Raw genomic sequence first — 27,872 nt, 5'->3', positions numbered from 1 at the left:
CTGATGGATTCCCTGGGGAATAATACCAAACATTCAAAGAAGAAATAATACCTATTCTACTGAAGCTGTTTCAAAAAATAGAAACAGAAGGAAAACTTCCAAACTCATTCTATGAAGCCAACATTACCTTAATCCCCAAACCAGGCAAAGACCCCATCAAAAAGGAGAATTTCAGACCAATATCCCTGATGAATATGGATTCCAAAATCCTCAACAAAATCCTAGCTAATAGGATCCAACAGTACATTAAAAGGATCATCCACCATGACCAAGTGGGATTTATCCCCAGGATGCAAGGGTGGTTCAACATTCACAAATCAATCAATGTGATAGAACACATTAATAAGAGGAGGGAGAAGAACCATATGGTCCTCTCAATTGATGCAGAAAAAGCATTTGACAAAATACAACATCCTTTCCTGATTAAAACTCTCCAGAGTATAGGGATAGAGGGAACATTCCTCAAGTTCATAAAATCCATCTATGAAAAACCCACAGCGAATATCATCCTCAATGGGGAAAAGCTGAGAGCCTTTCCCTTAAGATCAGGAACACGTCAAGGATGCCCACTCTCACCACTACTGTTCAACATAGTACTAGAAGTCCTAGCAACAGCAATCAGACAACAAAAAGAAATAAAAGGTATTCAAATTGGCAAAGAAGAAGTCAAACTCTCTCTTTTCGCAGACGACATGATATTTTATGTGGAAAACCCAAAAGACTCCACCCCCAAATTACTAGAACTCATACAGCAATTCAGTAATGTGGCAGGATACAAAATCAATGCTCAGAAATCAGTTGCTTTCGTATACACTAACAACGCAACAGTAGAAAGAGAAATTAGAGAAACGATTCCATTTACAATAGCACCAAAACCATAAGATACCTCAGAATAAACCTAACCAAAGAGGTAAAGGATCTATACTCTAGGAACTGCAGAACACTCATGAAAGAAATTGAAGAAGACACAAAAAGATGGAAAAATATTCCACGCTCATGGATCGGAAGAATAAACATTGTTAAAATGTCTGTGCTACCCAGAGCGATCTATACCTTCAGTGCCATCCCGATCAAAATTCCAATGACATTTTTCAAAGTACTGGAACAATCCTAAAATTTGTATGGAATCAGAAAAGACCCCGAATCGCCAAAGAAATGTTGAAAAAGAAAAAGCTGGGGGCATCACGTTGCCCAATTTCAAGCTATATTACAAAGCTGTGATCACCAAGACAGCATGGTACTGGCACAAAAACAGACATATAGACCAATGGAACAGAATAGAGAACCCAGATATGGACCCTCAACTCTATGGTCAAATAATCTTTGACAAAGCAGGAAAAAACATGCAATGGAAAAAAGACAGTCTCTTCAATAAATGGTGCTGGGAAAATTGGACAGCCACATGCAGAAGAATGAAACTCGACCATTCTCTAACGCCATTCACAAAGATAAACTCAAAGTGGATGAAAGACCTCAGTGTGAGACAGGAATCCATCCAAATCCTAGAGGAGAACATAGTCAGTAAACTCTTTGACATCGCCCACAGCAACTTCTTTCAAGATACATCTCCAAAAGCTAGTGAAACAAAGGCAAAAATGAACTTTTGGGACTTCATCAAGATAAAAACCTTCTGCACAGCAAAGGAAATAGTCAACAAAACAAAAAGGCAACCCACAGGATGGGAGAAGATATTTGCAAATGATGCTACAGATAAAGGGCTGGTATCCAAGATCTATAAAGAACTTCTCAAGCTCAACACCCAAAAAACAAATGATCAAGTCAAAAAGTGGGCAGAAGATATGAAAAGATAATTCTCTGAAAAAGACATACAAATGGCTAACAGACACATGAAAACATGTTCATCATCATTAGCCATCAGGGAAATTCAAATCAAAACCACATTGAGATACCACCTTACACCAGTTAGAATGGCAAAAATGGACAGGGAAAGAAACAACAAATGTTGGAGAGGTTGTGGAGAAAGGGGAGCCCTCTTACACTGTTGGTGGGAATGCAAGTTGGTACAGCCACTTTGGAAAACAGTGTGGAGGTTCCTCAAAAATTTAAAAATAGAGCTACCCTACAACCCAGCCATTGTACTCCTGGGTATTTACCCCAAAGACACAGATGCAGTGAAAAGAAGGGCCATATGCACCCCAATGTTCATAGCAGCAATGTCCTCAATAGCCAAACTGTGGAAAGAGCCGAGATGCCCTTCAACAGATGAATGGATAAAGAAGATGTGGTCCATATATACAATGGAATATTACTCAGCCATCAGAAAGGATGAATACCCAACTTTCACATCAACATGGATGGGACTGGAGGAGATGATGCTAAGTGAAATAAGTCAAGCAGAGAAAGTCAATTATCATATGGTTTCATTTATCTGTGGAACATACGGAATAGCATGGAGGACATTAGGAGAAGGAAGGGAAAAATGAGGGGGGGAGAATTGGAGGGAGAGATGAACCATGAGAGACTATGGACTCTGAGAAACAAACAGGGTTCTAGAGGGGAGGGGGGAGGGGGGATGGGTTAGCCCGGTGATGGGTATTAAGGAGGGCACGTACTGCATGGAGCACTGGGTGTTATACGAAAACAATGGATCGTGGATCCCTACATCAAAAACTAATGATGTATTGTATGGTGACTAATATAACATAATAAAATTTAAAAAAAAAGAAGGTCCAACTCCCTCCTGAGCTCCAAAAGCAGACACATGTAGAAGAGGAAGGAAAGGATGAATACCTCCCATTTACATCAACATGGATAGAACTGGAGGGGATTATGCTAAGTGAAATACGTCAAGCAGAGAAAGACGATTATATGGTTTCATTCACATGTGGAACATACGGAATAGCACAGGACCACAGGGAAGGGAGGGAAAACTGAATGGGAAGAAATCAGAGAGGGAGACAAACCATGAGAGACTCTTGGCTCTGGGAAACAAACTGAGGGTTGTGGAAAGGGATGTGGGTAGGGGGGTAACGGGGTGGATGGGCATTAAAGAGGGCACATGATGTGATGAGCACTGGGTGTTATACACAGATAATGAATCACTGAATATTACATCAAAAACCAATGATGTCTTATATGTTGGATAATTGAATTTAAATAAAATAGGAATGGGATAAATCTGTAAAAAAAGAAGAAGAAGAAGAAGAAGGAAAGGAGATGAGAAAGGATCAGAATGAGCATATTAAAAGAGAGGAAGGAAGAAGAGGACACACAGATGCAGAGGAGAGAGGAAAGACAGAGACAGGGGTGACGTGTGGGGGGCGGGGGCTTTCTTCTGCTCTGCATGACGTCATCATAGTCCTGGGACCACCTCACAGATGATCTTTGCGTTGGAAAAAAAGGTTTTTCAAAGGCTTCTATTCTTGCAGAACTTCAAAAGACAATGCCCATTAATTACCAAGCTACTTTTAAAGAAATGAAGACACCATCATTAAATTACTGTGCTGAGAAGAATCCATCCTTCTGTAAAGATGGTCTTGGTACCAAACTATATTTAAAATGCGTTTTGCTAAAGTAATGAAATGGCTAAACCATGAGAGCAAGGGCATGCTAGAGAGAAAATTCAAGGTGGAAGGAGGCAGGACATGACAAGATAGGACTGTGTCATGAAGGCTCTCTTAGGCCAGGCAAAGAGGCTTGACCTTTCTTCTCTCCTTGAGGGAAGCCGGTGAAGATTTGGGCTGGCTTTGCATGATTAGGCTGGCACTTAATATAGTCATTCTGCATAGGAGAAGAGGGACTAGAGGGATGGAGGCCAGGCAAGGGGAGAGGAGCAGCTACTCCAGGCAATGATTGTCGAGAGGGGAGGGGAAAAGGCCAAAAATATGCAAGGGATAACATCAGCAGAATAGGGTCACTCATGTGGGGAGATGGGTGAGGAAAGTAACTCTCAGGTTTCCGGTCTGAGCAACTGGTTAGCTAATGGTGGTATCATGAATGGAGCTAATGCATAGGAGAGGGAGGAGAGGAGCAGTGTTGATGAAGGTGGATGATGAGTTTAGTGTAGTCTGTGGTGCCTGTGGAACAACCAAAAGGACAAAACCAGGGCTGGGGAGAGTTAGTTTGCGACACAACAGCTTACACAGATAGTAATTCAAATGAAACAGTACCTACAGTCACCTAGGGAGGGCTCACGGTGGCACAAGAGTGGTGGGCCAAGAGTGAAATTTGGAGAACATGGCCATTTAAGAGGTGATTAGAGGAGGAGGTGGATCTACAAAGGAGACCTAGAGGGACTAGTGGGAGGGGTGCAGGGAGAACCAGAGAGACTAGCGTCGTAAGCCGAGGGAGTAGAGGTACATGAAGAAATGAGAGGTCAACTGTGTTCCAGAAAGTTAGGAATAAAAACTGTCCACTGAACTTGGAATACAGAAGTCATTCCCACGTGCTGCAGCCATTCAAATATAAAGGTTAAACGATTGTAATTGACTTGAGTTCCAGTTTGTTAGGAAGTTGGCAGATCACCTCTAGTGGTCTGGTTCAGTTTAGAATTATAGATTTTTAGGAGTCTGTTTTTATCATGTGTCCTCTAATCTGCCTGAGAATAGATTATTCTACATTCCTTTGCACAAAACAACTTTTAACCTAACTTTGTTGATTTGATCTTTTTAGAAATTTTACTAGCTTTCATGCCATCAAGATACTGTAGAACCTAAAAGCGATTTCTCTTAGTGTCAGAGCCAGACTCTAGAACTCTAAGTTGCCATGAGTGCATGGTTTGTCCACCTGCTACCTGGTGTATCTGGATGGAGTTTGTTTTGAATTGGACAACACCTTCTAAAGTAAGATAGCTGGATCATCTTTGTTATTGAACCATGTTTTTAGAAAACCCAGGGTTCTACATTGATAGCAATATCACAACCAATTGGAATCTCTTGCAAGATTTTATGTGGTTGAAATGCATATTGTTAGAACAGTAAGAAATTTGAGTCAAAATCATATGCTTTCAGAAGAAAAGGGAAACAAATGACATTAGATTATGTAAAAGCAGGACTTCTTTGGAATGTGTTCTTGTACCACTGGGTCATTGTTTGGAAGCTTGGCTTGTAGGAAAAGACTTCATATTTAGAGCATTTTTTTTTTAAGATTTTATTTATTTGACAGAGAAAGACACAGCGAGAGAGGGAACACGAGCAGGGGGAGTGGGAAAGGGAGAAGCAGGCTTCCCGCCAAGCAGGGAGCCCGATGCGGGGCTTGATCCCAGGACTCTGGGATCATGACCTGAGCCAAAGGCAGACGCTTAACAACTGAACCACCCAGGTGCCCCAAGAAATCAAATCTTTATGAGCATTATCCTGTGTTGATCCTTTCTGGTTATGAGAAGGAAAACTGGAATATCCTCAATTCAGGTCAAAGTTCCTGACCCAAAATTGTAGAATGAAGGCAAAAATTGTCCAAGCAGAATGATGACGCAGTACTTAATGAACATCCAAAGTCCAAGTATTGAAATTGACCTCTGGACAAGTATGCTCTTACTTGGAAGCCTGCAGAAAGGGTGAGGTTTGTTTACCATGCTTAATTTGAGTACACAGCCAGAGCTGTGAGCCTGACTTGGTCTCTGAGCCTGGGAGAGCCATATTTCTCCATTGATTGACAATTACCTGCAAATAGGTATGCTTCAGCACCAAGGTCACCTATACTCTGTATATTTCTGCATATGTGTCATAGCTGGTGCTCATGCACACATGACCTGCCCTAGTACCCATCTCTATGTATCCCAGCATATCCCATGGATGTCTTCATAAGAATTGAGTAGTTTTTTCTTTAAAGTTATCCCTCAGAAAAGAAGGAATTGCCTTATATTTGAGCCTTTACAGTGTCTCTCATTATATAAGGCCTACTCAGTTTTTAATTTTATAATTATTTTAAATTATTTAAAAATAGGTAGTACACATGGACAGGGTGAAAATTTCAAAAGGTATGAGAGGGTATTCAGTTAAAAGGTAAAACTTCCTACCATTACTATCTCCCAGTTAACCATTTCCTATCCTTAAAGACAACCAATATTACACACACACACACACACACACACACACACACACACACTAGCATATACTTGGAGCACAGTATTCAAACAGCTATGTACCTTTCTTTTTTTCATTTAACATTGTATTTTACAGATTGTTTATATTTATCTTGAACAAAAAAGAGATATTAACTTAAAAAACCTCAATCTACTAGTTTGAGATATTAATAGGACATCATCTGACAAAGTCAGTAATAGCAAAAAAAGAGAAAGAAAGAAGTTGAAAGGGACTGAAGATTTCATGGGCCTTTTAAAGACCACTTCAGGAAGCAGTCCAATTCTGATGACAGCAATATGGTAGACTTGGTGTCTAGAACAAGCTAAAATTTCTGGATAAAATATTTACAAGCATCTTTGCAAACATATCTCAGCAGACAGAAAAATAAGAGAAAACCTTGAAGTCCAGAAATGATTAGAAAACACAAATGCAGCAGTGTAAGGAAATAAGAAGAGCTGGCATTTGCTCTAGAAGACCTAGAACTTGTGTTTTAATGGGCCTGAAAAGAATCAGGACACAAAGCCAGTGGCCCATGTTACATGGAAGGTTGGATCAGGGAATCTTATATATAGCTGCAAACCTAAAAAAATGATACTCTTGGTGAGTCAAGTAGAAAAATCCCAATCCACAGACAGCTCTCGTAGGGATGCTTTCCTATCTCAGCCTTAAACCTAGGTAGAATGGGAAAAATAAACAAACAAACAAGCAAACAAACAAACAAAAAGAACCCCGCAACTGTTACCTTTGAGAAGTCAATCACAAGTGCATTCTCATGTAGATTTGGTTTCAGAATTCACATAGCTTGTTTGGACTGAAACAGACCATGTGAAATTTAGTGGGAAGTGGCACTGTGTTATAGTTCCCCCAGCTGATCTATAGCCATAAATGCAAACCCCTGGAGAAATGACTTTAAGCCCAGCTCTCAGGAATTCCCCACACACATAGATCCAAGGAATATAAACTCCTAGTCAAAAATCATAAAAGATAAAAGTAAATGAGTCACCAAAATCCAGAGGAAGCACCAGACAATAGAAGGAGGCCCAGAAAGACTGCAATTACTGCATTTATCATATAAGGAATATTAAATAAGAATGTTAATGTATTTTAAGAAAGAAAAGAGAATCAAAAGTATTATTTAAGAATAAAAAATTACCTTGAAGTTTTGACAAAAAAACAGAGAATTTCTATACAAAAATATATCTAATAATTTAAATTTAAAACTCAGTGGATGGAGGGGCGCCTGGGTGGCTCAGTCGATTGGGCATCTGCCTTCAGCTCAGGTCATGATCCCGGGGTTCTGGGATCGAGCCCCGTGTCGGGCTCCTTGCTCGGTGGGGAGTCTGCTTCTCCCTCTCCCTCTGCTGCTCCCCCTACTTGCGCTCTCTCTCTGTCTGTCAAATAAATAGATAAAATCTTTAAAAAATAAATAAATAAAACTCAGTGAATGGGTAAACCACAGATAAGACAGTAACTGGAAGAGAGATCTGAGGGAGTTACCTGGAATGCAGATGGATTGGCAAAGAAATGGGAAATATATGGAAGATTTGGAGACATAGAGAAAGGAGTAAGAAGTCTAACATGCATCTAATCAAAGTTCCAGAAAGAATAAAAAGAATGGGAAAGAGGTACCATTTGAAGCAAATGATATAGACATTTCATTCAGAGGTAACAAGACGGTTTAATATACATGTGAAAAGATGTTGGACCTCATTAATCAGGGAAATGCAAATTATAACGAACATGAGATATTTCACACCCACAAAATTAGAAAAATTTGAGGAGTCTACAATATTGTCTAAGTGAAAATGCGGAGCAGTGGGAACTCTAATAAACAACATAGAGAAGTGTAAATCAGTACAGTCATTTTGTTACCTAAAAAATTCTGTTGAAAGCGATGACTATGAATGTGGAATAAATCAGCACAATTAAGTTTATTAGTTCATTCATTCAATAAATATTTACTGAGCACCCATATTCAGGAATCATATTAGAATTTAAGAAGAAAATCAGTTCCTGACCAAAGGAGCTTAGGATCTAGTGGGTCAGACAATCGAAGATCACACAAATAAACATAAAACTATAACTGTGAAAGAAAGATGCATGTGAGAGCTCCTAACAGTGGGAATTAGCTGTTAGGTCTGGGAAGGCTTTCTTGAAGAAAAGATGCCTGGAATGGGCCAACAGAGTATTGAGGAGGAAAAAATTTCCTCTACCTTATAAACAACTTCTATCTGGTATAAGAATTAAATTGACATGAGACAGATTAACAGGAGAAAATCAAACAAAAATTCAATTACATGTACACTGCCTATAGACATGGGAGAGACCCAGAAAAACACTAACTCACTGAGATGGCGGAAGCCGTTACCTTAAATACCTTCTTCAGTCAAAGACAAAAGATGGTATTGGGGGTGGTGAGTCAGTTATGGGAGGTTACCAAGAAAAGCACAGGAAACGAGAATAAGGTTATTATGTGGATATAAGTCATTTTCTTCTCCACTGATAACTTTCTAGATTTAGAGTCATCCCCCTCTTTCTGGTAGAGCAAGGGGAACAATCCTTATAAGTGGAGATTTTTTTTTAGACACATAAATATCTCTTACCAATGGGTAACTTCTACTGGGTTTTCAGAACTTCTCTTGTATCTACAGTTTCTTAAAAATAATGAGCCTGAAAGAAGCAACATGCCAAAGAGGCATATCTTGGGGTGGCAAAATTTGCTCCCCTATAAGAGAATAGGAGGTAAGGGGAAGGAGGTGGTAGTGGCCAGGGGAATTGCAGCTGACAGAGGGAACAGCATGAGCAAATGCCCTGGTGTTGAAGACAGTACTTCGTTATAGGACTGAAAAAAGGTCTTGTAGTTGAAGCAAAGAGAGAGATTGAGAGAGAATATGATGGGGGGAGGGTGGTAGGAGTGGAAGTCCAACTCGCTGGAGCTGGAGAGGTAGGCATAGGCCAGACAAGGAAGGAAGGGCTTAGGGCCAAGGGAAGGATTTGGGCTTTTATTCTAGGGTGTTAAGGGATATTTCTGACACGTTTTTAAGCAGATGACTGAAATGATCAGTGGAATGAAGGGGGAAAAAATGAAAAGACGATCAATTAATTATAAATCTAAAAATTTCATGAGACAATGCAGTTCCAGGTCTTTGTAGCCACACTTCTCACTTACATGTGACTATGCCGAGAATGGCCCCATTCCCAGTTCCCAACAGCTGGCCAGTCTGTGCTCTTGGGCTGCAAGCTCAGCTCTGCTTCTGACAGCACAACCAGGATGACACCCCTGATTTGTAAATCCTCCCCTTACCTCCTCAACAATAGCACACGAGATTTAGGCTGAGCTGATGATTCACTAGATGATGCAGGGAGCATAAATGAATACATGTTACTGCTTTGCAGCCAGATTAAATGATTTCTCCATTGTTGAGAGTAAAAACCATTTTGTCAGTAAATGAAGCAGATATGATTCAAAGGAAGCAGAAGGACACGAGAAGTACTCATTGTGTCTTTTCTGTTTGTGACTGCATTCACTGCAAAACAGTAACCATGGGAGGCCACGTTCCCATTCTGAAGTTTATACTAGAGCAAACTATTCCGGATTCTCAGTGTCGGTGGCCCTTTATAGCTCTGATTCCTTTCATTTTAAAAACCTTATTGAGGTATAATCGATGTACCATGAATAAAAATTATTATAAATAATTATACATAATAATTATAAATATACTTATAAATAATTGATATACCATAAATTCATGTGCTCATATTTGAAGTGTACAGCTTGATAAGTTTTGAGACATGTGTAACCCCATAAAACCATCACCACAATCAAGATAATAACATTATCCATTAAGCCCCAAATTTCTTTTTGCCTCTCCCCACCCTGATCTGCCCCCCTCCACTCCAAACAACTTGAGAGTTTAAATGTGATTATTCTCTTAATCAAAATTCCTGTGAATTTGAAAGATACGTTGGAATACAATCTCTAAAAGGGCCTTTCTGACCCATTATCTTATCCAGTTCACTGTAAATACCCCCCATTCAGGTGAAAATCACTCTGTAGAACGAAATTCATTTATTTCTTCAGGAGATTTAAGTCTTTGGGAATAATTTAATTTTTCTAACAATCCCCTGAATTTAGTGTGCTGCTGGGAAGGAACAGCCATAGTCCCGGGTTGTACGGTTCACTCCACCAGTATTGATGTTTGCATCTACCTTCCAGACCCCATCTGTGACGAAGAGGAAGGAATGGTTCCCACAAGTGGCACATCTGTTCAGAGCATTGAACTTGTCCTCCCGCCCCATGCAAACCATCATGGAAATACATTTGGTGGCCAAATTATGGCTTGGATGGAGACCGTGGCTACTATTTCTGCAAGGTTCTTGGTTTTGACCTTTGGCGTGTGATGTTGGGTTCCAGTGAGGAGAGATAAGAAAGGGTCTGAGTCCTGGTTATGGAGCTAGCCAAGGAGACCAGGGGAGAAGAGTGTGGCCTTTTATCAAAGTGAAAAAATAAGTCATTTACCTGTTTACCTTAGGATTAATCTGTCCTTTTGTTTGAAGGTGAATGTTTGTTCTTGGTTCAAAAATAAAAATGAAATGACTGTTCTGATACTTTATTTTGAATTCTAAATGTTGGTCATGTAATCTTGAAACTTCCTGTAATGATAGTTACGGCACAGTGGATGCAGAATAGAAATAGAGGACAGCTTTTACACTTAAAAATAGTCAAGTTGCAAACTTTTTTAAAGGCAGTTTACAGGGGGTGCCTGGGTGGCTCAGTCATTAAGCATCTGCCTTCGGCTCGGGTCATGATCGTGGGGTCCTGGGATCGAGCCCCGCATCGGGCTCTCTGCTCAGCGGGAAGCCTGCTTCTCCCTCTCCCACTCCCCCTGCTTGTGTTCCCTCTCTTGCTGTGTCTCTCTCTGTCAAATAAATAAATAAAATCTTTAGGAAAAAAAAAGGCAGTTTACAATTAGGTTTGACCTTTGAAGTTTCTGGTTACAATCATTATGGCCAGAGGAGTAACTGAAAAATAAGACGAGAAAGAGAGAGGAACTTGGAAGAAAACTTTTAAGTACTCCTCAGTTTCAAAAAAAGGCATTTTATTCTTTTTTTTTTTAAGATTTTATTTATTTGACAGAGCGAGGGAGAGAGCAAGCACAAGCAGGAGGAGGGGCAGAGGGAGAGGGAGAAGCAGACTCCCTGCTGAGTAGGGAGCCTGATGCGGGGCTTGATCCCAGGACCCTGGGATAATGACCTGAGCTGAAGGCAGCCACTTAACCGACTGAGCCACCCAGGGGCCCCAAAAGGCATTTTATTCTTAATGGACCATGTAGGCAATTGAGCAGCTTTAAGGAACGTTGTGTATTCTGAAAATGCATTTGAACAGGAACTGTCCTACCAACAATTTTTGTAACTGTTGAAAATTGTGAAGATTTTATTTTCCCAAAATTAAAAGAATTTTATTGTGAATATGCCTATAACTGTGACTATAGTTAGAAACCTGTAGAAATCCTTCTTATAAATTATGCACAAATAAGAGAGCTTGTTTTAAAATGAGATTGTCATTCTCGATGACAATAAAGTATCTGAACCTGTTCTATTGTAAAGGCTTACAACATAATTAACTATGACAGAGTGTGTTCTCTTGGTGTTGGCACAATTCCTTTGAGTAAGTGAATGACTACAGTGGGAATCTTTAAAATTTAGAAAATTACAAAAGTAACTCTGAGATCAAATATACTTTATAAATATTTCAAAATTTCACACACACACACAAATTGTAAAATGTGTCCCTTGTAGCCCTTCAGGCTTTGTGTAGCAATCCAGGTAATTTTCCTGTAGGGAAAAAAATAAGTCTTTTGATAGATGAGTCAATTCAGTTAACTATGAAGCGAAGGAAGTAGTATGAACCATACGAGCTGGTGCTTCCTTCACTGTATCCCCCTCCAACCTGAGAGTCACAACTTCCTGTGATGTGATCATGAGCTATTAGGATGAACAGAACCCTCAAAGGAGAACAAAAGACACTGGTTTGTTTTTCGGGGGAACTTTATAGGGAACAGAACAAGAGCAGGCCTGTCACCACAAGAGCAGAAGCACCAAGCATCTTGGTGAAGATCCCACAGCTCGGGGACATGGTGTTTCCCAAAATATTTGCTGGGGAATGTACAGACTCTCCACATACATCACCTAGTTATTTATTTCACTCTTAAAAGAATTTATTTAGAAAGCACATTAAATATTTATTTGTCTATTGCATGTGTTAAGCAAATCAATGGTTCATGAAAATACTTAAAGAGTGAGCGCTGTCTCCTCTTTCTCTGTTTCCTCAGCCGCCTCTGTCGGGCACACCCCCTTCTGAAGTCCGTGGACATGTTTAAGTTCCGGGGACCATCTACTGTTGGAGACCGGCTTGTTTTCAATGCCATCGTCAACAATACATTTCAGACCTGGTAAAGCCTGTCTAATGCTCTTAGGCGGCTGTGAACGAATTCAAACTTGCACATGAATAATTTTTTATTTTCCTTTTAATCTGGAGGTGAGCGTAGGGACTACTGCAAAGTAACCACGTTCCTTCTAATTGTTTTTGAAACTTCACCCAGTCATCCACATCTGTAGACACTCATTTTCACCCTCTTTGTTGCTTGGAGCCTCTTTGTACTTCATAAATTGTGATGGGTTGGTTTTTGTCTTTTTTTGTTTTAAAGATTTTATTTATTTATTTGACAGAGACACAGCGAGAGAGGGAACACAAGCAGGGGGAGTGGGAGAGGGAGAAGCAGGCTCCCCGCTAAGCAGGGAGCCCGATGCGGGGCTCGATCCCAGGACCCTGGGATCATGACCTGAGCCAAAGGCAGATGCTTAACGACTGAGCCACCCAGGCGCCCCTGGTTTTTGTCTCTTAATAAGGGTGACTGCCAGTTGGCCCAGTATGGTCTTGGTGTGTCCCTGTCATGGTTATTAACTCTTCCTTTCACTCTCGAAAGAATCCCAGTGACTTCATGGTCAAATGACTCATAGTGGACCTGTTATTTATCACCAAGAAGTCCAAACGACTTCCCAGTTATTTTTATTATTCTTTGATACACAATGAAAAGATTTAATTTCATATTATTTCTTTTAAAATGTGAAAAAGAGTATCTAGGTCTCCTATCCAATCTTAGTGTCTGATGCTTTTTAATATAGAACAGTTGTTTTTAGGGGAGAAAACTTGACTGCGGTACAATTAACTCCCCCCACCCCACCGACACCCCATTACCAAAATATGCTCATGAATGTATATAAAGTCCTAACTGGCCTTTTTCCCACTTGATGGTGGGAAAGTAAAGCAGAAATGCTTCCAGGAGCTAGTACATCAGATCCATTGACCTGATGAAGTGGATTTTAACAGTTGCGTAGATTTGCAACAACAGAGAGACAGCCCAGGACCCTCGTTCTTTTTCTCGCTTGGAGAATAGTGATGGCAGTGGCGGTGGTGGCGGTGGCCCCAGCGGTGGCCGCCGTGGCCTTGGTGTGCGGAGAAGGCCCACCTCTCGGGTTCTCCGCCCACTGCCCTGTGTGTTGCCCTCTGCAGTGTGGAAGTGGGAGTGCGCGTGGAAGCCTTTGACTGTCAGGAGTGGTCTAAGGGCCAAGGCCGTCACATCAACAGTGCTTTTCTCATTTATAATGCTGTCGATGATAAGGAAGAACTGGTCACATTTCCCAGAATCAAACCCATGTCAAAGGTCAGTTATTAGCACGTGAGTTTCAGCAATCAGATCACTTCTTGGGGGGAAGTGGTGGGTACAGAGCTCCACCCAGAATCTCCTCATACCAGTAACAACTTCTAAAGCTATTCCTCTTTGGATTTTTTTTTTTCTTTTCTACATCACAAAGTAAAATGGAGTTTTTCTTTTCTTTCTTCCTTTTTTTTTTTCCCCCAAGTCACTCCTATCATTTGTTGGAATGACAGAGGTCCTGGAGACCTCACCTCTGCTCGGCTACGTGCTGCTGTGGGAAGCATATCATCTTCTGGGGCGTATTTCTGACTCTCTTCTCCTGCTTCTTTACGTCCAACCCTCTCTGCTGCTTCGCATGAACTATATCTTCCGTTCATCTGAGAGGTGCCTTAGTGCCAACTCTCACCTTTTCTACAAACTCTACAGTGAGATACATGTATAATTCTGGGAACAGAAATGATAGCAATCGCTGCTTTAAAAAAGGAAAGAACAGGGCTGTAAAGGTTGTTTTTTTATCCATGCACCTGCCCTTTGTGGGTGATGAGGACAGTTCACGCAGAGAAACTGTGTGTGTCCCAGCTAGCCCTTTCAACTGAGTTAGGGGAGAGAGACTTAAGGATTGTAGCACCAAAATATTAGAAATTTATTGATTTTACTTTTTATTAAAGGACGATCTTAGACGGTATCATGGAGCTATTGTACGCAAGAGAATTCGCCTAGGCAGGTAAGGATGTGGGTGTAAGGATTTTAAGCTATCTTCTCTTATCTAACAAATTATATAACAAAGGGATCCTCTCTGGGTCTATGTTCCCACATAATGCAAAATGAGAAGGTCTGATGTTTCCTGGCTGGAGGCTAACTGTGACGGAAATTGTTCTTCCTGATTGTTCCATTACTAAAAAAAGCAGCTTTTAAAACTGCTGATTTCAGTTCAAGAACGGGTCATGGTTACTGTTGTGTGCTAAATGCTGGAAAGAAAACTTATTATTAAACATTATTATTATAACATGTTGCTTAACATTTTAATTTTTTTCCAGAAAATATGTTATTTCCCACAAAGAAGAGGTTCCGCTCTGTGTACACTGGGACATAAGCAACCAGGTAATGGTTTTATCATTTGGAGCTCTTCACGTAAAAATCACATCATTGTAAAAATGGAAAATGACATCATTATAAAAGTAACAGTTCCCATGTTTAACTGATTCAGGTTGTCCTGCACAGGTGAGATGAAAAGGTGAATTATACCAACCAGACATCTCAGAATGAAGCAAAACCAGTCAGTAAGCAGTTAGCAACTAGTTGCTTCCCTGCCTTGTTTGAATGGCATGCACGGTTTCCAAAACTGACTTGGAAGGATCTGCCATCCGATACATTCAGGCAGCAGGACACTGGGATCTGGTGTCTCAGTGATTTGTGCTGAATGACATGCCTTCCAGCTTGCATTTTTATGACACAACAATAAACTATTAGGTGCTTTAAAGTTTTTGACCATAAGATAGAAAGGGAAATCCAAGTTTACTGATTACATGTTGATTCCAAGTCATATTGAAAGGTAACGTTGTCTTTGCTCAGGACACCATTAATATGACACTAATTTGCAAAGCATGCAGACCTTCATGTTATTTTGTCTGAATTCTGAATTAAGAGTTAGAGACAGAAATTATGTTACCTATAGCTTAGTTCTAAGCTCGGCATTACCACTTCGGCTCTAACGTTTCCCATTTTTGAAGCAGAAACCATTTGAATCACAGGGCGCCTGGGTGGCTCAGTCGGTTAAGCATCTGCCTTCGGCTCAGGTCATGATCCCAGGGTCCTGGGATTGAGCCGCACATTGGGCTCCCTGCTCAGCGGGGAGCCTGCTTCTCCCTCTCCCCCTGCTGCTCCCTCTCTCTCTCTGACAGATAAGTAAAATCTTAAAAAAAAAAGAAAAAGAAAAGAAACTATTTGATCCCATATCTGTGGGTTGAACTCTCGGCTTTTACAATATTTGTATTTTAGGTAGCCCTGAGTAACGCCAGTGTGGAAGCTCTCAACAATCTGGCGGCCAGAAGTGGTTGGGAGGTTACCAGTGCGGTGGAAAAGGTAGGCATCCAGGTACATGCACACCCTGCTGTCCATCACAACTGAAAGTGGTGGTGGTGGTGGTGGTGGTGGTTCTACTGCTTCCGCTGCTGCTTTTAAGAAGGTAAAAAACCTTTCTAGGAAACTATTTCTAAGAGCCAGATATCTTTCCAGCACTGTCTCTAGTCCTCCATGCTGGTGGATCTGGGGTCCTTCAGTGCACCCCACACATTCCTACCTCTGAACTTAGTTCTCATATTCCACTCGTCTCTCCTTCTCGTCCATCTACCCCAATCCTAACTGGTTTTCAAGGCCCGGGACAAAATGCTTCTGCGTGAAGCCGCTCCTATCACCCCTGACTGAAGAACTTCCCCTGTAGGAACCCCCTTAGCAATTACTTTTTCAGAATTAATTTGTCAATTAATTCCGCACCGTCTTGTGACATTGCTCCCACAGCAACACTAAATTGATGTCAATGTCTTACGTAGCAGTTTAACTTTTTACACATGGTCTTTTTCCCTGCCCTCGATGACAAGCTCCTTAAGAAAGAAGCCTTGTCTCCACTTCTTTGCATCTCTCTTAGCACCTTTTACGCTGTTTTGCGGGTCACCAAACTTAAGTACACGTGTATCATTTGGATTCTCATTTTATCCAGTTTCAGAAGTATGTTAAGAGAGCCGTGGAAGCTGATACCCACCCTAACTTGACTATGAGGTCACCACCAGAGATAGTCCCAGATCACAGCGGGCCAGGCACCCAGGAGGTGCTCAGGCATGCCAGCTCTGTGCTCACATTCAGTGTGTACTGGTTTTCATCAGTGAAGCCTCTGCAATAGGGTGATCCTATGTCCTGCTTCTCCTGGGACACTCCTGGTTGTCCCATTTTAATTAGTGATTGGCCCATCATAATCTGTTGTCTTCTCATAATTACTAATAATGCCTCCATGCCCCAGTCTGGACAATAAATGACATGTTCACTTACCTTAAAATTGAAGCAAACTCTGATGCTACTTTACTGATGCTTTTCAACTTTGACCTCTTGCCAGTGTTTTGTTCTGGGTTGTTGGCGCGTATCGTGTTCTTGTCTTCACTTCTGAATCCTTTCAAGATCTCCCTTTGCCCTCTTTGGATCCACTTACCTTTCCAAGTATGCCTAATGCAGTGATGCAGAAACATAGGTTTCACGTTATAAAAATGATCTTTTTCTCTTTACCCCACATCAAAGATGCTTCAAGACTTTGTTTTCTTTTTACTAGCATGAAATCTGCTTCTTGCTTCGTTGCTGGCATCTAAGCAGCATTGGAAAGGGCAAACGTGCGTCTGGACTGAAGGAAGACAGCATGTTTTGTGAAGCCGTATAATATATAAGAACTTCAGTTCTTTGGGAGTTTGGGGCCAAAATAAACCTAAACAAAGAAATGCTGCATTTGTTGGTGTCTAAGGCGAGCCATCAATATTTAATTCTTAATTTTTGTACGGATACTTATTAGAAGATATCTTATAATTATAGCAACCTTCTTATGCCATTTCTGTTGAATTTGAAGCCCTCCAGTTCTTTAGATTATATTTACGATAAAACTTGAATTTTTTTCCTTTCCAGGCCATCCTCTTCTCTCCTACTTTTTAAAGCTTTTATATTGTTTTAATTTTAAAATACAGCTTACTTTTTTCTGTCACCTTTTCATTGAATAATTTTTAAACTATCTGTTACGAATCATACTCATTTCAGGTTTTAAAATCCATACTTATTATTGGGCCACCCTCTCAGGTCCCCTCCCTCCTGGGGAGCTTTGTACTATCACTTGGCTATTGCTCAATAAACCTTGCTTTGCTGCCCACCCTCCCACCAAAAATCTGTACTTACTGTTGATACAAATTAGTTAAATGGCAAAAGTCTAGGGCTTCTGGTATTTGTAATTAAATTGGGCAATACTTACTCTTTTAGCTCATATTTCATTTCTGTGTACAGTGATGGAATTAATAATAGTAGTAATGCAAGGAGCAAAAGTAATACAAGGAGCACCCTCACCCTAAAGGAGCTAGTACACTATTTTGGCAACATCACACATATACATGAAACAGTGGAAGAATGATTTTCAGGTAGTTTACGAACAAGTGAGCAATTGTATTTAAATCATAAAGGTCAGTTCTTAGACAGTTCAAAGTAAAGCAAGACAGTTATTTAGAGAGAACTTTGGAGAGGGGATGATTCTTTCCTCTTTGCAGATAGCTTATGTAGATGCTGCAGGGTTAAAGGGGCTGTCCAGACAGTGAGCAGCTGCAGCCAAATCCTCAGGGTAGGAATCGGCACGGGTAGGAGACTGACCTGACAGAGTGACGATGATTAAAGCCAGAATGGCAAGGACCACTTGCAAACCTTTCCATGGAAAAAAAACCCCAGCACAGGAAACAGACCAGAGGGCGCTCTTCTCACTGAAGCTGGGGAGGGGCTGGTCCCAGAGCTCCACCCGTGCAGCTCTCTTCCCCTGACCCCTGGGGTCATTCCCCAGGCACCTCCGAGGAAGGTTAGCCTCCCCTCCCTACCCAGGCCTCTGTATAAAATGGTTTTGTCCTCCTTCCCATACTGTTGTCTCAAAAACAACAGATAGTATAAAGTTCTAAAATGAGACTCTTTTTCTCTTCGGCCGTTTGTATAAGATATCCAAATCCATTAAACAGAATCTTACTAGAATGAAAAAACAATATCAATATGAACTGTTAGCAATTTCAAGCTTACTCACTTTAAGCTTCATTTCATAGAATAAAATTTGCCAGGCATCAAACGATAAAAAACGTTTGAGGTGGTTACAGATGGAATTCAACCTGTATTCTTCTGAGCGTGAAAGAGAACATGTTCTGCTGAAGAGTTGGTCTTGGAGAATTTTTTTCACTAAGCAGAAGCTGGCTTTTCTAAAATACTAGGGTTTAAAGAGATCAGCACCAACTGCCGCCCTTCCTCGTGGCCTTTGTCTGCACCAGTGCCACTGATTCTCACAGCACAGCAATGAGAAGGACTTCCTGCTACCTTCAGCTTCTGGGAGAAGGATCAAGATACCACTCCCTCGACCGATGACGTACTCGGCACTGGATAAGTTTAGTGAGCTCTGTGAGGGCAGAGGTTAATGGCGGCTACTCAGCTTGGTGTTTGCTGTGGCTTCAGGAAGCAGGAAGCCTGTGTCTACAACCTGGGGAGCAGCTTCCTGGGAAAGTGCTGTGATAGTTTCCTAGAGTTGTAACAGTACCACAAACCAGGTGGCTTAAACCACAGAAAGGTATTGTCTGCACTTACAGAAGCGGGGAATCTGAGATCAAGGTGTTGGCGGGGCTGATTCCTTTTGAAGAAGTGAGAAAGAATCCGTTCCAGGCCTCTCCTCTCGCCGCTGCTGCTTTGCTTTGCTGGACACCTTTGGCGGACCTGGGCTTGTAAATGTGCCACCTGATTTCTGCCTTCAACTTCATCTGGTGCGCGCGCCTGCCTCCAAATTTTCCCTTTTCATAAGAACATCAGTCAATATTGGATGAGGGGCCCGTCCTCCTACACTTTAACCTCATCTTAACTAATTACATCTGCAATGACCCTCTTTCCAAATAAGGTCCCATTCTGAGGTACTCAGAGAACTTTAACATACGAATTTGAGGAGACACACTTCAACCCTAGCAAGCGCTCAGCCCAATATCACGTCCCTCCCTGCCCTGAGTCCATCAGTGTAGAAGGTGGCTGCCCCGAGGCCTAAATCTGACAGAAGGTAAGGAATTCACCCTGGCCACCTGCCCTTGCCTCCTCTGAGGCTGCAGCGCCCCAGAAACCTGACTTAGGGCCACACAGCCGCCAAGTTTTGATAAGATGACGTCCTTCAGGATTTATACCAGGGACCATCCTTTTACCCCCGCTGTACAGGGGCGAAGTCAGGCATGGCTGTGCTGGGACGAGTCTCAGCCATCAACTGGAGCCCCATTCATGGCTTTCTGTTTGATACATGTCCACAGCCCAGGATATGTCCTCCTTTGCGGGCTTAGTTTAAAGGTGGCTTAAATTGGCACAAAGGTCAGCTGGGGAGGTAAAGTGGTCTAAACAATAGCCACTCCTTTTCTTACTAAGCTGCCTTTAGTCGATTTCTTATTTCTTCATTCTCTTCTTGATGTTTATGTTTAAATAAAGGTTTTCTCCCTCACAAGCCTGACTTGTCCATCTGCTTGATTCCTGCAGTGAAGTCTTAACCCTCTGTTTGTCTGTCTTCTCACAGCTTGTTGCCATGGGGATGATTATAAGATGGCACATTTCAACACTAACTTCAAAGCACCCTGAAAGAGATGGAGAAAATGGGCAGGATAGAAATGTGCTCTTAGCTGAGCACATATCTCTGATTATTAGCAAAAGTGCAATAGCAGGAGAGTTTGGAGTAACAGGGGATACGTTATTGTTTAAGTATATGTCAAATGGCTCCCCAAGACAGGCGTCCTCTTATGTAAGGAATAACAACATTAGAAACCCAGGAATTGGCCTCTTGGGAGGATGGGCCCTTGTGATTCACAAATCAAAGAATGCTTCATGCTGAAGAAACACGGCGCTTCAGCAGCCCTTCTGAAAGGTTGAGTCGGTCCTAGAGTTGGTGGCTTGCTTCCTGGGTCCCCTTGGCATGCCTGACATCCTAAGAAAGTGTCCAAGTTCTGTGGAGGGAGATGAGGCGCTGACTTGCCTATCAGCCTAATGCTATTTTCTATTGTTGCTGGGTAGAGGCAGGGAAACATCATAAAGACATAAAAAGAGAAAGGCTTACTTTTTTTTTTTTCAAGAAAAAAACTGTTGCACAATAATTAAATAACTCAAGTCCCATATTATTTAGAGGACACAGAGGATAACATCCTGGTCTAAGCTCTAGACATCCAAGTGTTTGAAGTGAAATTGTCATTGTCTGGCTTTATTGTTATCCAGGTGCCAAGATGCCTTAGCCAGTACAATCAACCTATGACTCTGTGTGTAGTTTTTAAAGACAAAATACCCATTTTTCTCTTGTAATTTGTTTTTTTTTATTATCTTTTAGATAAAAATATATACCCTGGAAGAGCATGACATTTTATCTGTTTGGGTTGAAAAGCATGTGGAAAGACCAGCACACGTGACTTATCATCTCTTGTCTGACTTTACCAAGAGACCTTTGTGGGACCCCCATTATGTGTAAGAATACATTTAAAATATTTTCTTAAATAATGTCATGTAAATGACATCATGTAAAGGGTGGCTTCCATATTGCAATTCATCTCCATTACCCAACATGTGACCCATTGTTTATTAAATAAAGAGTATGTTTTAAAATTTGCTCTGCACTGAAAACTGCATCAAGTGTTACTGAGAGACACAAAACAAAAATTATTTGAATCATTTATTTATCATTTCTATCGAGTTGACATGCTTTACCCATATCTGTTGTAATCCTACCAACAACTCCACCTTGGTATCATTCCCACTTTAACAATAGAGAAATTCTGAGGCTTGCCAAGACTGCTTTCCTAAGCAACCGAACGTGAATTGGAACCCAGATCCATCAGGCTCTGAACTCCACACCCTTGTACTTTAATACACAGTTTCGTTGCTCTTGAGGAAGTGTTTATCTAATTAATTGTCCTTCCCACCTCCCACTCTTGGTATTTAATGTGCTATTCCTCCTTTTCCTGTGAAGTAGCATTCCCTGGTGAGAAGCTGAAGGGCAGCTGTGTGAGTACTGAAGTACAAGGCATTCCTTCCTGCCCTGTCTGATCAGGGCCCACTCCTCTCAGCCTATGTCTCTTCCTGCTGTTACTTCCTGTCTCCTGCATCTCAATCCAATCTCTGCCACTCTCACTCCTTTCCTGGAGTACAAGGCTGTGCGCCTTGTCACCGGCACCGACTGGGTCTGATTGCACGCGGGCCACGCCCCCTCCTCCTCTGAGGAGTCGCAGCCCCGGGGCCATAGCACCTGGGCCCTCACTGGGCGTCTTGCTGAAAGAAAGGGATTGGTGAGATGGGCTTCCTATTATATTAAGCATTACCATTTACTTCCTAATCTTGATGAGGTAGAGGCTCATCTTTAAGATGGCTAAACTTGATTATGATTAATACCCTGTAATAGACAATTTAATACCGCTAAAGTGAAACACCGCTGGGGTCATGTGTTACATGCTTAGGATGCCAAAATAATACATTATAGTTAATTCTATCATAATAAAACACTCTGAAAGAAGAGGAAATACTTCACAGTTTACTTGTATCAATATTTGTAGATACTCTGTAAGTACAAAGTTTTAGCAGGAACAGTGCCTAAACTTTGGTGTTAATTAATTTCAAATGTTTCTCGCACTGTTTTCTGTCACCTGACTTTCCAGCCAAACTGAACTTGAATGAATGGAGGAATGAATGAATGAATTCTAATTCAACTTACTTGTGTACCTACTTTGATTCAGGTACTGTGCCAGGTGTTTTCATTTAATCCTCACAATAACCCCATAGGTATTATCATCTACATTTTACAAATGAAAAAAAAAATAAAGTGACTTGCCTAACATAACGTAGATATGAAGTGTACATTTAGGATTCAAAGACAAGTTGCTTGACTCTGAACTTGGTGCTCTTTCCAGTATACCATATTCTGTTATCTAAGAGTCCTTCTTTGATGACTGTCCATGTAATTCACTACTCTTCAGATATTATTACCTGATTCTAGAGAGAAATAATTTTGTGGAAAACAACTATAAATGCCTTTCTCCAAAGTGTTGAGGGCAGTGACCTTAGAATCATATGGCCACGCCTTTCTGCCCGTGGACGCCGCAGAGTAAGCATCGTTAAAGTCTCCCCTCCCACCGCCGTCATGTCTAAGTCAGAGTCTCCCAAAGAGCCTGAACAGCTGCGGAAGCTCTTCATCGGAGGTTTGAGCTTTGAAACAACCGATGAGAGTCTGAGGAGCCATTTTGAGCAATGGGGAACGCTTACGGACTGTGTGGTAGAGAGATCCAAACACCAAGCGCTCCAGAGGCTTTGGGTTTGTCACGTATGCCACTGTGGAGGAGGTGGATGCAGCCATGAACACAAGACCACACAAGGTGGATGGAAGAGTTGTGGAACCAAAGAGGGCCGTCTCAAGAGAAGATTCTCAAAGACCTGGTGCCCACTTAACTGTGAAAAAGATTTTTGTTGGTGGCATTAAAGAAGACACTGAAGAACATCACCTGAGAGATTATTTTGAACAGTATGGGAAAATTGAAGTGATCGAGACCATGACTGACCGAGGCAGTGGCAAAAAGAGAGGTTTTGCTTTTGTAACATTTGATGACCATGACTCTGTAGACAAGACGGTCATTCAAAAATACCATACTGTGAATGGCCACGACTGTGAAGTAAGGGAAGCCCTATCTAAGCAAGAGATGGCTAGTGCTTCATCCAGCCAAAGAGGTCGAAGTGGTTCTGGAAACTTTGGTGGTGGTTGTGGAGGTGGTTTGGGTGGGAATGACAACTTTGGTCGTGGAGGGAACTTCAGTGGTCGAGGTGGCTTTGGTGGCGGTCGAGGTGGTGGTGGATACGGTGGCCGTGGGGATGGCTATGACGGACTTGGTCATGATGGAAGCAGCTCTGGAGGTGGCGGAAGCTCTAATGATTTTGGCAATTACAACAATCAATCCTCAAATTTTGGACCCCTGAAAGGAGGAAATTTTGGAGGCAGAAGCTCTGGCCCCTAGGGTGGTGGAGGCCAATACTTTGCCAAACCACGAAACCAAGGTGGCTATGGTGGTTCCAGCAGCAGCAGGAGCTATGGCAGTGGCAGAAGGTTTTAATTACTGCCAGGAAACAAAGCTTAGCAGGAGCGGAGAGCCAGAGAAGTGACAGGGAAGCTACAGGTTACAAGAGATTTGTGAACTCAGCCAAGCACAGTGGTGGCAGGGCCTAGCTGCTACAAAGAAGACATGTTTTAGACAATACTCATGTGTATGGGCAAAAAAACTCGAGGACTGTATTTGTGACTAATTGTACACAGGTTATTTTAGTTTCTGTTCTGTGGAAAGTGTAAAGCATTCCAACAAAGGATTTTAATGTAGATTTTTTTTTTTGCACCCATGCTGTTGATTGCTAAATGTAATAGTCTGATCATGACGCTGAATAAATGTGTCTTTTTTTAAATGTGCTGTGTAAAGTTAGTCTACTCTGAAGCCATCTTGGAATACTACCCCAACAGTGGTGAAGTTAGAATTCCTTCAGGGTGATGCCAGGTTCCATTCGAAATTGATTTGCAACCTGCTTGGGCACAGAAGCCATTGTCTCCACAAACCTTGGTGTAGTTGAACTGACAGTTAATGTGTTGTAACCTGGAGTTCACCATTAAAAGGGTCACCCAAGCAAAGTCCTGGAGTTTATTTGGTTAATAATATGATTGTTGGCACATCCTATGCAATATATCTAAACTGAATTATGGTATCAGATAAAATTATAGATGGGATTAAAGCTTGTGTATCATCCAAAAAAAAAAAAAAAGAATCATATGGCCACCATTCTCTCCATCACATGCATAATTATTCCTGCTGACCAAACAGCTTTCTAGAGACAGACTTTAAGAAATAATGCTGGCTTTGGCAGGATGGTTATGTGAGCAGAAGAGTGATTGTAGACATCAAACAGAAGAAGTGAATGCCTTATTCAGGCAGGTAGAAAAGTGTCGCCTTTCTTTTGCTGTTGTATTTACACAGGTCCTGCGAAGTCATAGACTGGGTGAGTGAAGCTGATCAGATATATTATATCACTTGTCCTGTAGTGAATGGTGACAAACCTAAAGACTTGGTAGTACTTGTATCACGAAGAAGGCCTCTCAAAGATGGGTGAGTATAAGCAATTCAAGTGTTATAATAATGTTTTGTAGGAATGAAAAAGTTGATATGAAAATAAGGAAGGCAATATTGGCATTTCTGGTCTTGAATGATGTTCATGTGAATTTTTGCTAGATGAACCTTTAGTTATTTTAAGAAGTCATCTATTAAATGCCACCTGTGTACAAAGCACCGTGCATGATTCCTGAAGCAGTTCCTTTTCCTTTTGCTTTATGCACATGTAACACTGATAGTTAGCAAACCTTTAGAATATTCCATCATCAGTAAAAATGCAGTGTCTGCCAAATAAAACATCAGGAATAAGTTTAGAATTTACAAAGGCGCAATTATGCTAGACATCCAAAATGTCTGGCTGCCAGCTAGGGTTGTTGACTAGAGCGCTTATCCTTGACTTCTCTGTGGGCATTGGCCTTCTCGGGGCACGGTGTCTATGTTCTAAGGGGAAGTGTCCTATGCATTCAAAGAAAGAAGGAGTAGAAGCTTCTGGGACATTTAAGGGCTACACCTGGAACTGGCCAGCATCATTTCCAATGTCAAAGCTGGCCTGCGGAAATAAATCAAACACATGTGTGAATATGAATGCACATGGACGTTCAGTGTAGTATCACTGTATTTATTTATTTATTTATTTGGCAAAAGGTAGAGGAATAAACTGAAGGTCCATCTTACAAATTATGGTAGAGCCATACTGCAGAGTACTGTGCCATCATTAAAAAGGATGAAGTAGCTATAGAGGCACTGATAGAGAAATACCTCCAAAGATTTACTGGTAGGCAAAAAATCAAATTATAGGCCAATATTTATAAAATGATTGTATTTATGCAACAATCTGTACATGCATTTGCTTACATCAGTGTTATTTATTTATAAAAAGGTCTGGAGGGACCTTTTAACAGTGGTCCTTACAAGCCATTAGGGCATAACAAAACATGCTTAGAACTTGACTCCAGCTTTGTGGAGTTATGCAAAGTGTAAGTAATTCTTAGGCAAGAAACACCTGTGGCCCTTACTACCCTTCTCTACACTTGAATGTGGCCACAGAGACCATATTCAAATGTGGAACACTCATCTAGAAGAGGGGTCTCCATAGTTTCACTTCTACTTGTATAAATAAGTTGAATTAACTGCAGGAATTTATTTTCTAACAACTATTCTTCATTTCTCACAATAACTTAGAGAATGTCCTTTCATTTTTCAGTGACACGTACACGGTGGCAATGAAATCGGTTATTCTGCCATCAGTCCCACCTTCTCCACAGTACATCAGAAGTGAAATCATCTGTGCTGGATTTCTCATCCATGCTACTGACAGCAGTTCCTGTACCGTAAGTTTGATGAAACATCTGCACATTAATTTGCTCTGACAGATACAGAGAAATCTTTTACCCACATTTCCTAATTAACTGTAATTCTGTAATGCGTCCACATCAGGGGAATCCTAAGGTCATCCTTTTAGTTCCATTCCAGAACATCCCCAGAAGATCAGGGTCATAGCCTCCCCTATGCCAACAAGATTCAGATCCCTGCTTGAAAAAGCTCTTGAGGCACCTGGGTGGCTCAGTTGGTTAAGCGTCTGCCTTCGGCTCAGGTCATGATCCCAGGGTCCTGCGATAGAGCCCCGCATCGGGCTCCTTGTTCAACAGAGAGCCTGCTTCTCCTTCTGCGTCTGCCTGCCACTCCCCCTGCTTGTGCGCGCTCTCTCTCTGTCAAATAAATAAATAAAATCTTTTAAAAAAATTTTAAAAAAGCTCTACGTCAATAAACAATCGAAGTAATGTATTTTCTTTTTGAAACAGGTATCCTACTTCAACCAGATTTCTGCTAGCATCTCTCCTTACTTTGCTGGAAATCTTGGTGGCTGGTCAAAATCCATTGAAGAGACAGCAGCCTCTTGTATACAATTCATAGAGAATGCTACTGATGATGGGTTGATAAACAGATTTTAAATGGTAAACTTCCAATTACCTGTAATTTTATTTCCCACCTTTAATTCCAAGTACCCTTAGCCCTGACACTTGGCAAGATTTTGGGCCACAAAATAATTTAATATTGGCCTAAGCAAAACACAGTTAGGAAGGGGTTAAAAAATAAAATTCATCTCAGGTCAAATACCAGTGATTTGGATCGTATTATTAAAAGAGCTTTAACACTGTTTTAGATCATCTGTGGCTCTCCTCCCTTCCAGGGGCACAGGCAGTGGAAATGGCCCATATGCAATTTTGTATGGACTATAAAATGGTACAAATATGGTTTTAAATGATCATCAGCATTTTTAGGCTAGAGACGTGAAACACGTATTCTGTTTAAAATTTTATAAAATCAAAAATGGTAAGTTGGCCAGTTGATTAATAGTGTGGGATTGTTCCATATATGGCAGATATCTGTATGTCAGGAGCATCTGACAAGATGTATTACATGTTTTAGAGCTTTAAATTAGGAAGACATTAAAACATAATGGAATCCAATCAATTTTAGTAATAGGAACTACTTTACTAGTGTCATTTCATATATATTCAAGGTGGCTGACCAATTTAGTATCTATTGCTATATATACACACAAAAAGTACCTGCAAAATGTGATATCACAGAGAGAGTATTAACTGAGCTCTTCTTTCATAACCATTACATTAGCACTTTATTCCCCAGACTTCAACATTCATTATTCTACTCTGTGATTTGTCTTAACTCATAAGACAAACCAGCACATGTCAAGTTGGCCTCCTCTATGGGACAATATTTAAAAGTTGAAGGACTTCTCCATTAGAGTTTAGAGCACTTAAGAGGTTAGGTACATCCTGCCATCTGTATGTCAAATCTCTACCCATGCTTCCCCTGCCTACCCCCCACCCCTCAGCCCATCCATTCACCCAGCTTAGGTCTGGTTGTTAATTATTTTTATTCCATGTCAGCAGGCTCTCATTTACATGAACTTCGGACTGTGCTCCAATTTTATGAATTAACACTGATGTACAATAAGAATGGATATGCAGGTTTAAATGACTATACATTTCAGAAGTAGATTTTTGAGGATATTTTTAGATTTTAAAAAGTGAAAAAATTAGCAATAAAGGGGTTACATTACACTAAAATTTGTATGGTAAAATTTCAAACCTCTCCTGTAATTGAGACATTTCTAACTTCTGCCTATCGTAGGTCTTTGAATTTATATATTTTTGAAAATTACTGCAGTAATGAGGTATTGG

At 41.1% G+C, this 27,872-nt stretch overlaps 1 protein-coding gene across 1 annotated transcript in view; it reads left to right on the top strand.

Annotated features, from left to right (window-relative positions):
• The window catches only part of ACOT12 (acyl-CoA thioesterase 12), a 50,608-nt gene extending 23,993 nt beyond the window's left edge, over window positions 1–26,615 (top strand). The window contains exons 6-15 of the mRNA XM_028114537.2: window positions 10,261–10,417; window positions 12,377–12,496; window positions 13,618–13,768; window positions 14,431–14,486; window positions 14,800–14,863; window positions 15,761–15,844; window positions 20,865–20,998; window positions 24,532–24,660; window positions 25,868–25,994; window positions 26,466–26,615. Coding sequence (XP_027970338.1) covers window positions 10,261–10,417; window positions 12,377–12,496; window positions 13,618–13,768; window positions 14,431–14,486; window positions 14,800–14,863; window positions 15,761–15,844; window positions 20,865–20,998; window positions 24,532–24,660; window positions 25,868–25,994; window positions 26,466–26,615 — 1,172 coding nt within the window. The remainder of the gene's footprint in view (window positions 1–10,260; window positions 10,418–12,376; window positions 12,497–13,617; window positions 13,769–14,430; window positions 14,487–14,799; window positions 14,864–15,760; window positions 15,845–20,864; window positions 20,999–24,531; window positions 24,661–25,867; window positions 25,995–26,465) is intronic.
• Window positions 26,616–27,872: the final 1,257 nt, after the last annotated feature.

Source organism: Eumetopias jubatus, unplaced genomic scaffold (genome assembly GCF_037043125.1).
Source record: "Eumetopias jubatus isolate StellerSeaLion01/CBP00866 unplaced genomic scaffold, mEumJub1_p1.0 scaffold_5, whole genome shotgun sequence".
In the NCBI taxonomy this organism is placed as follows: Eukaryota; Metazoa; Chordata; class Mammalia; order Carnivora; family Otariidae; genus Eumetopias; species Eumetopias jubatus.
The sequence above is the reverse complement of the archived record's forward strand: the minus strand, read 5'-3'. Positions and strand labels throughout refer to the sequence as shown.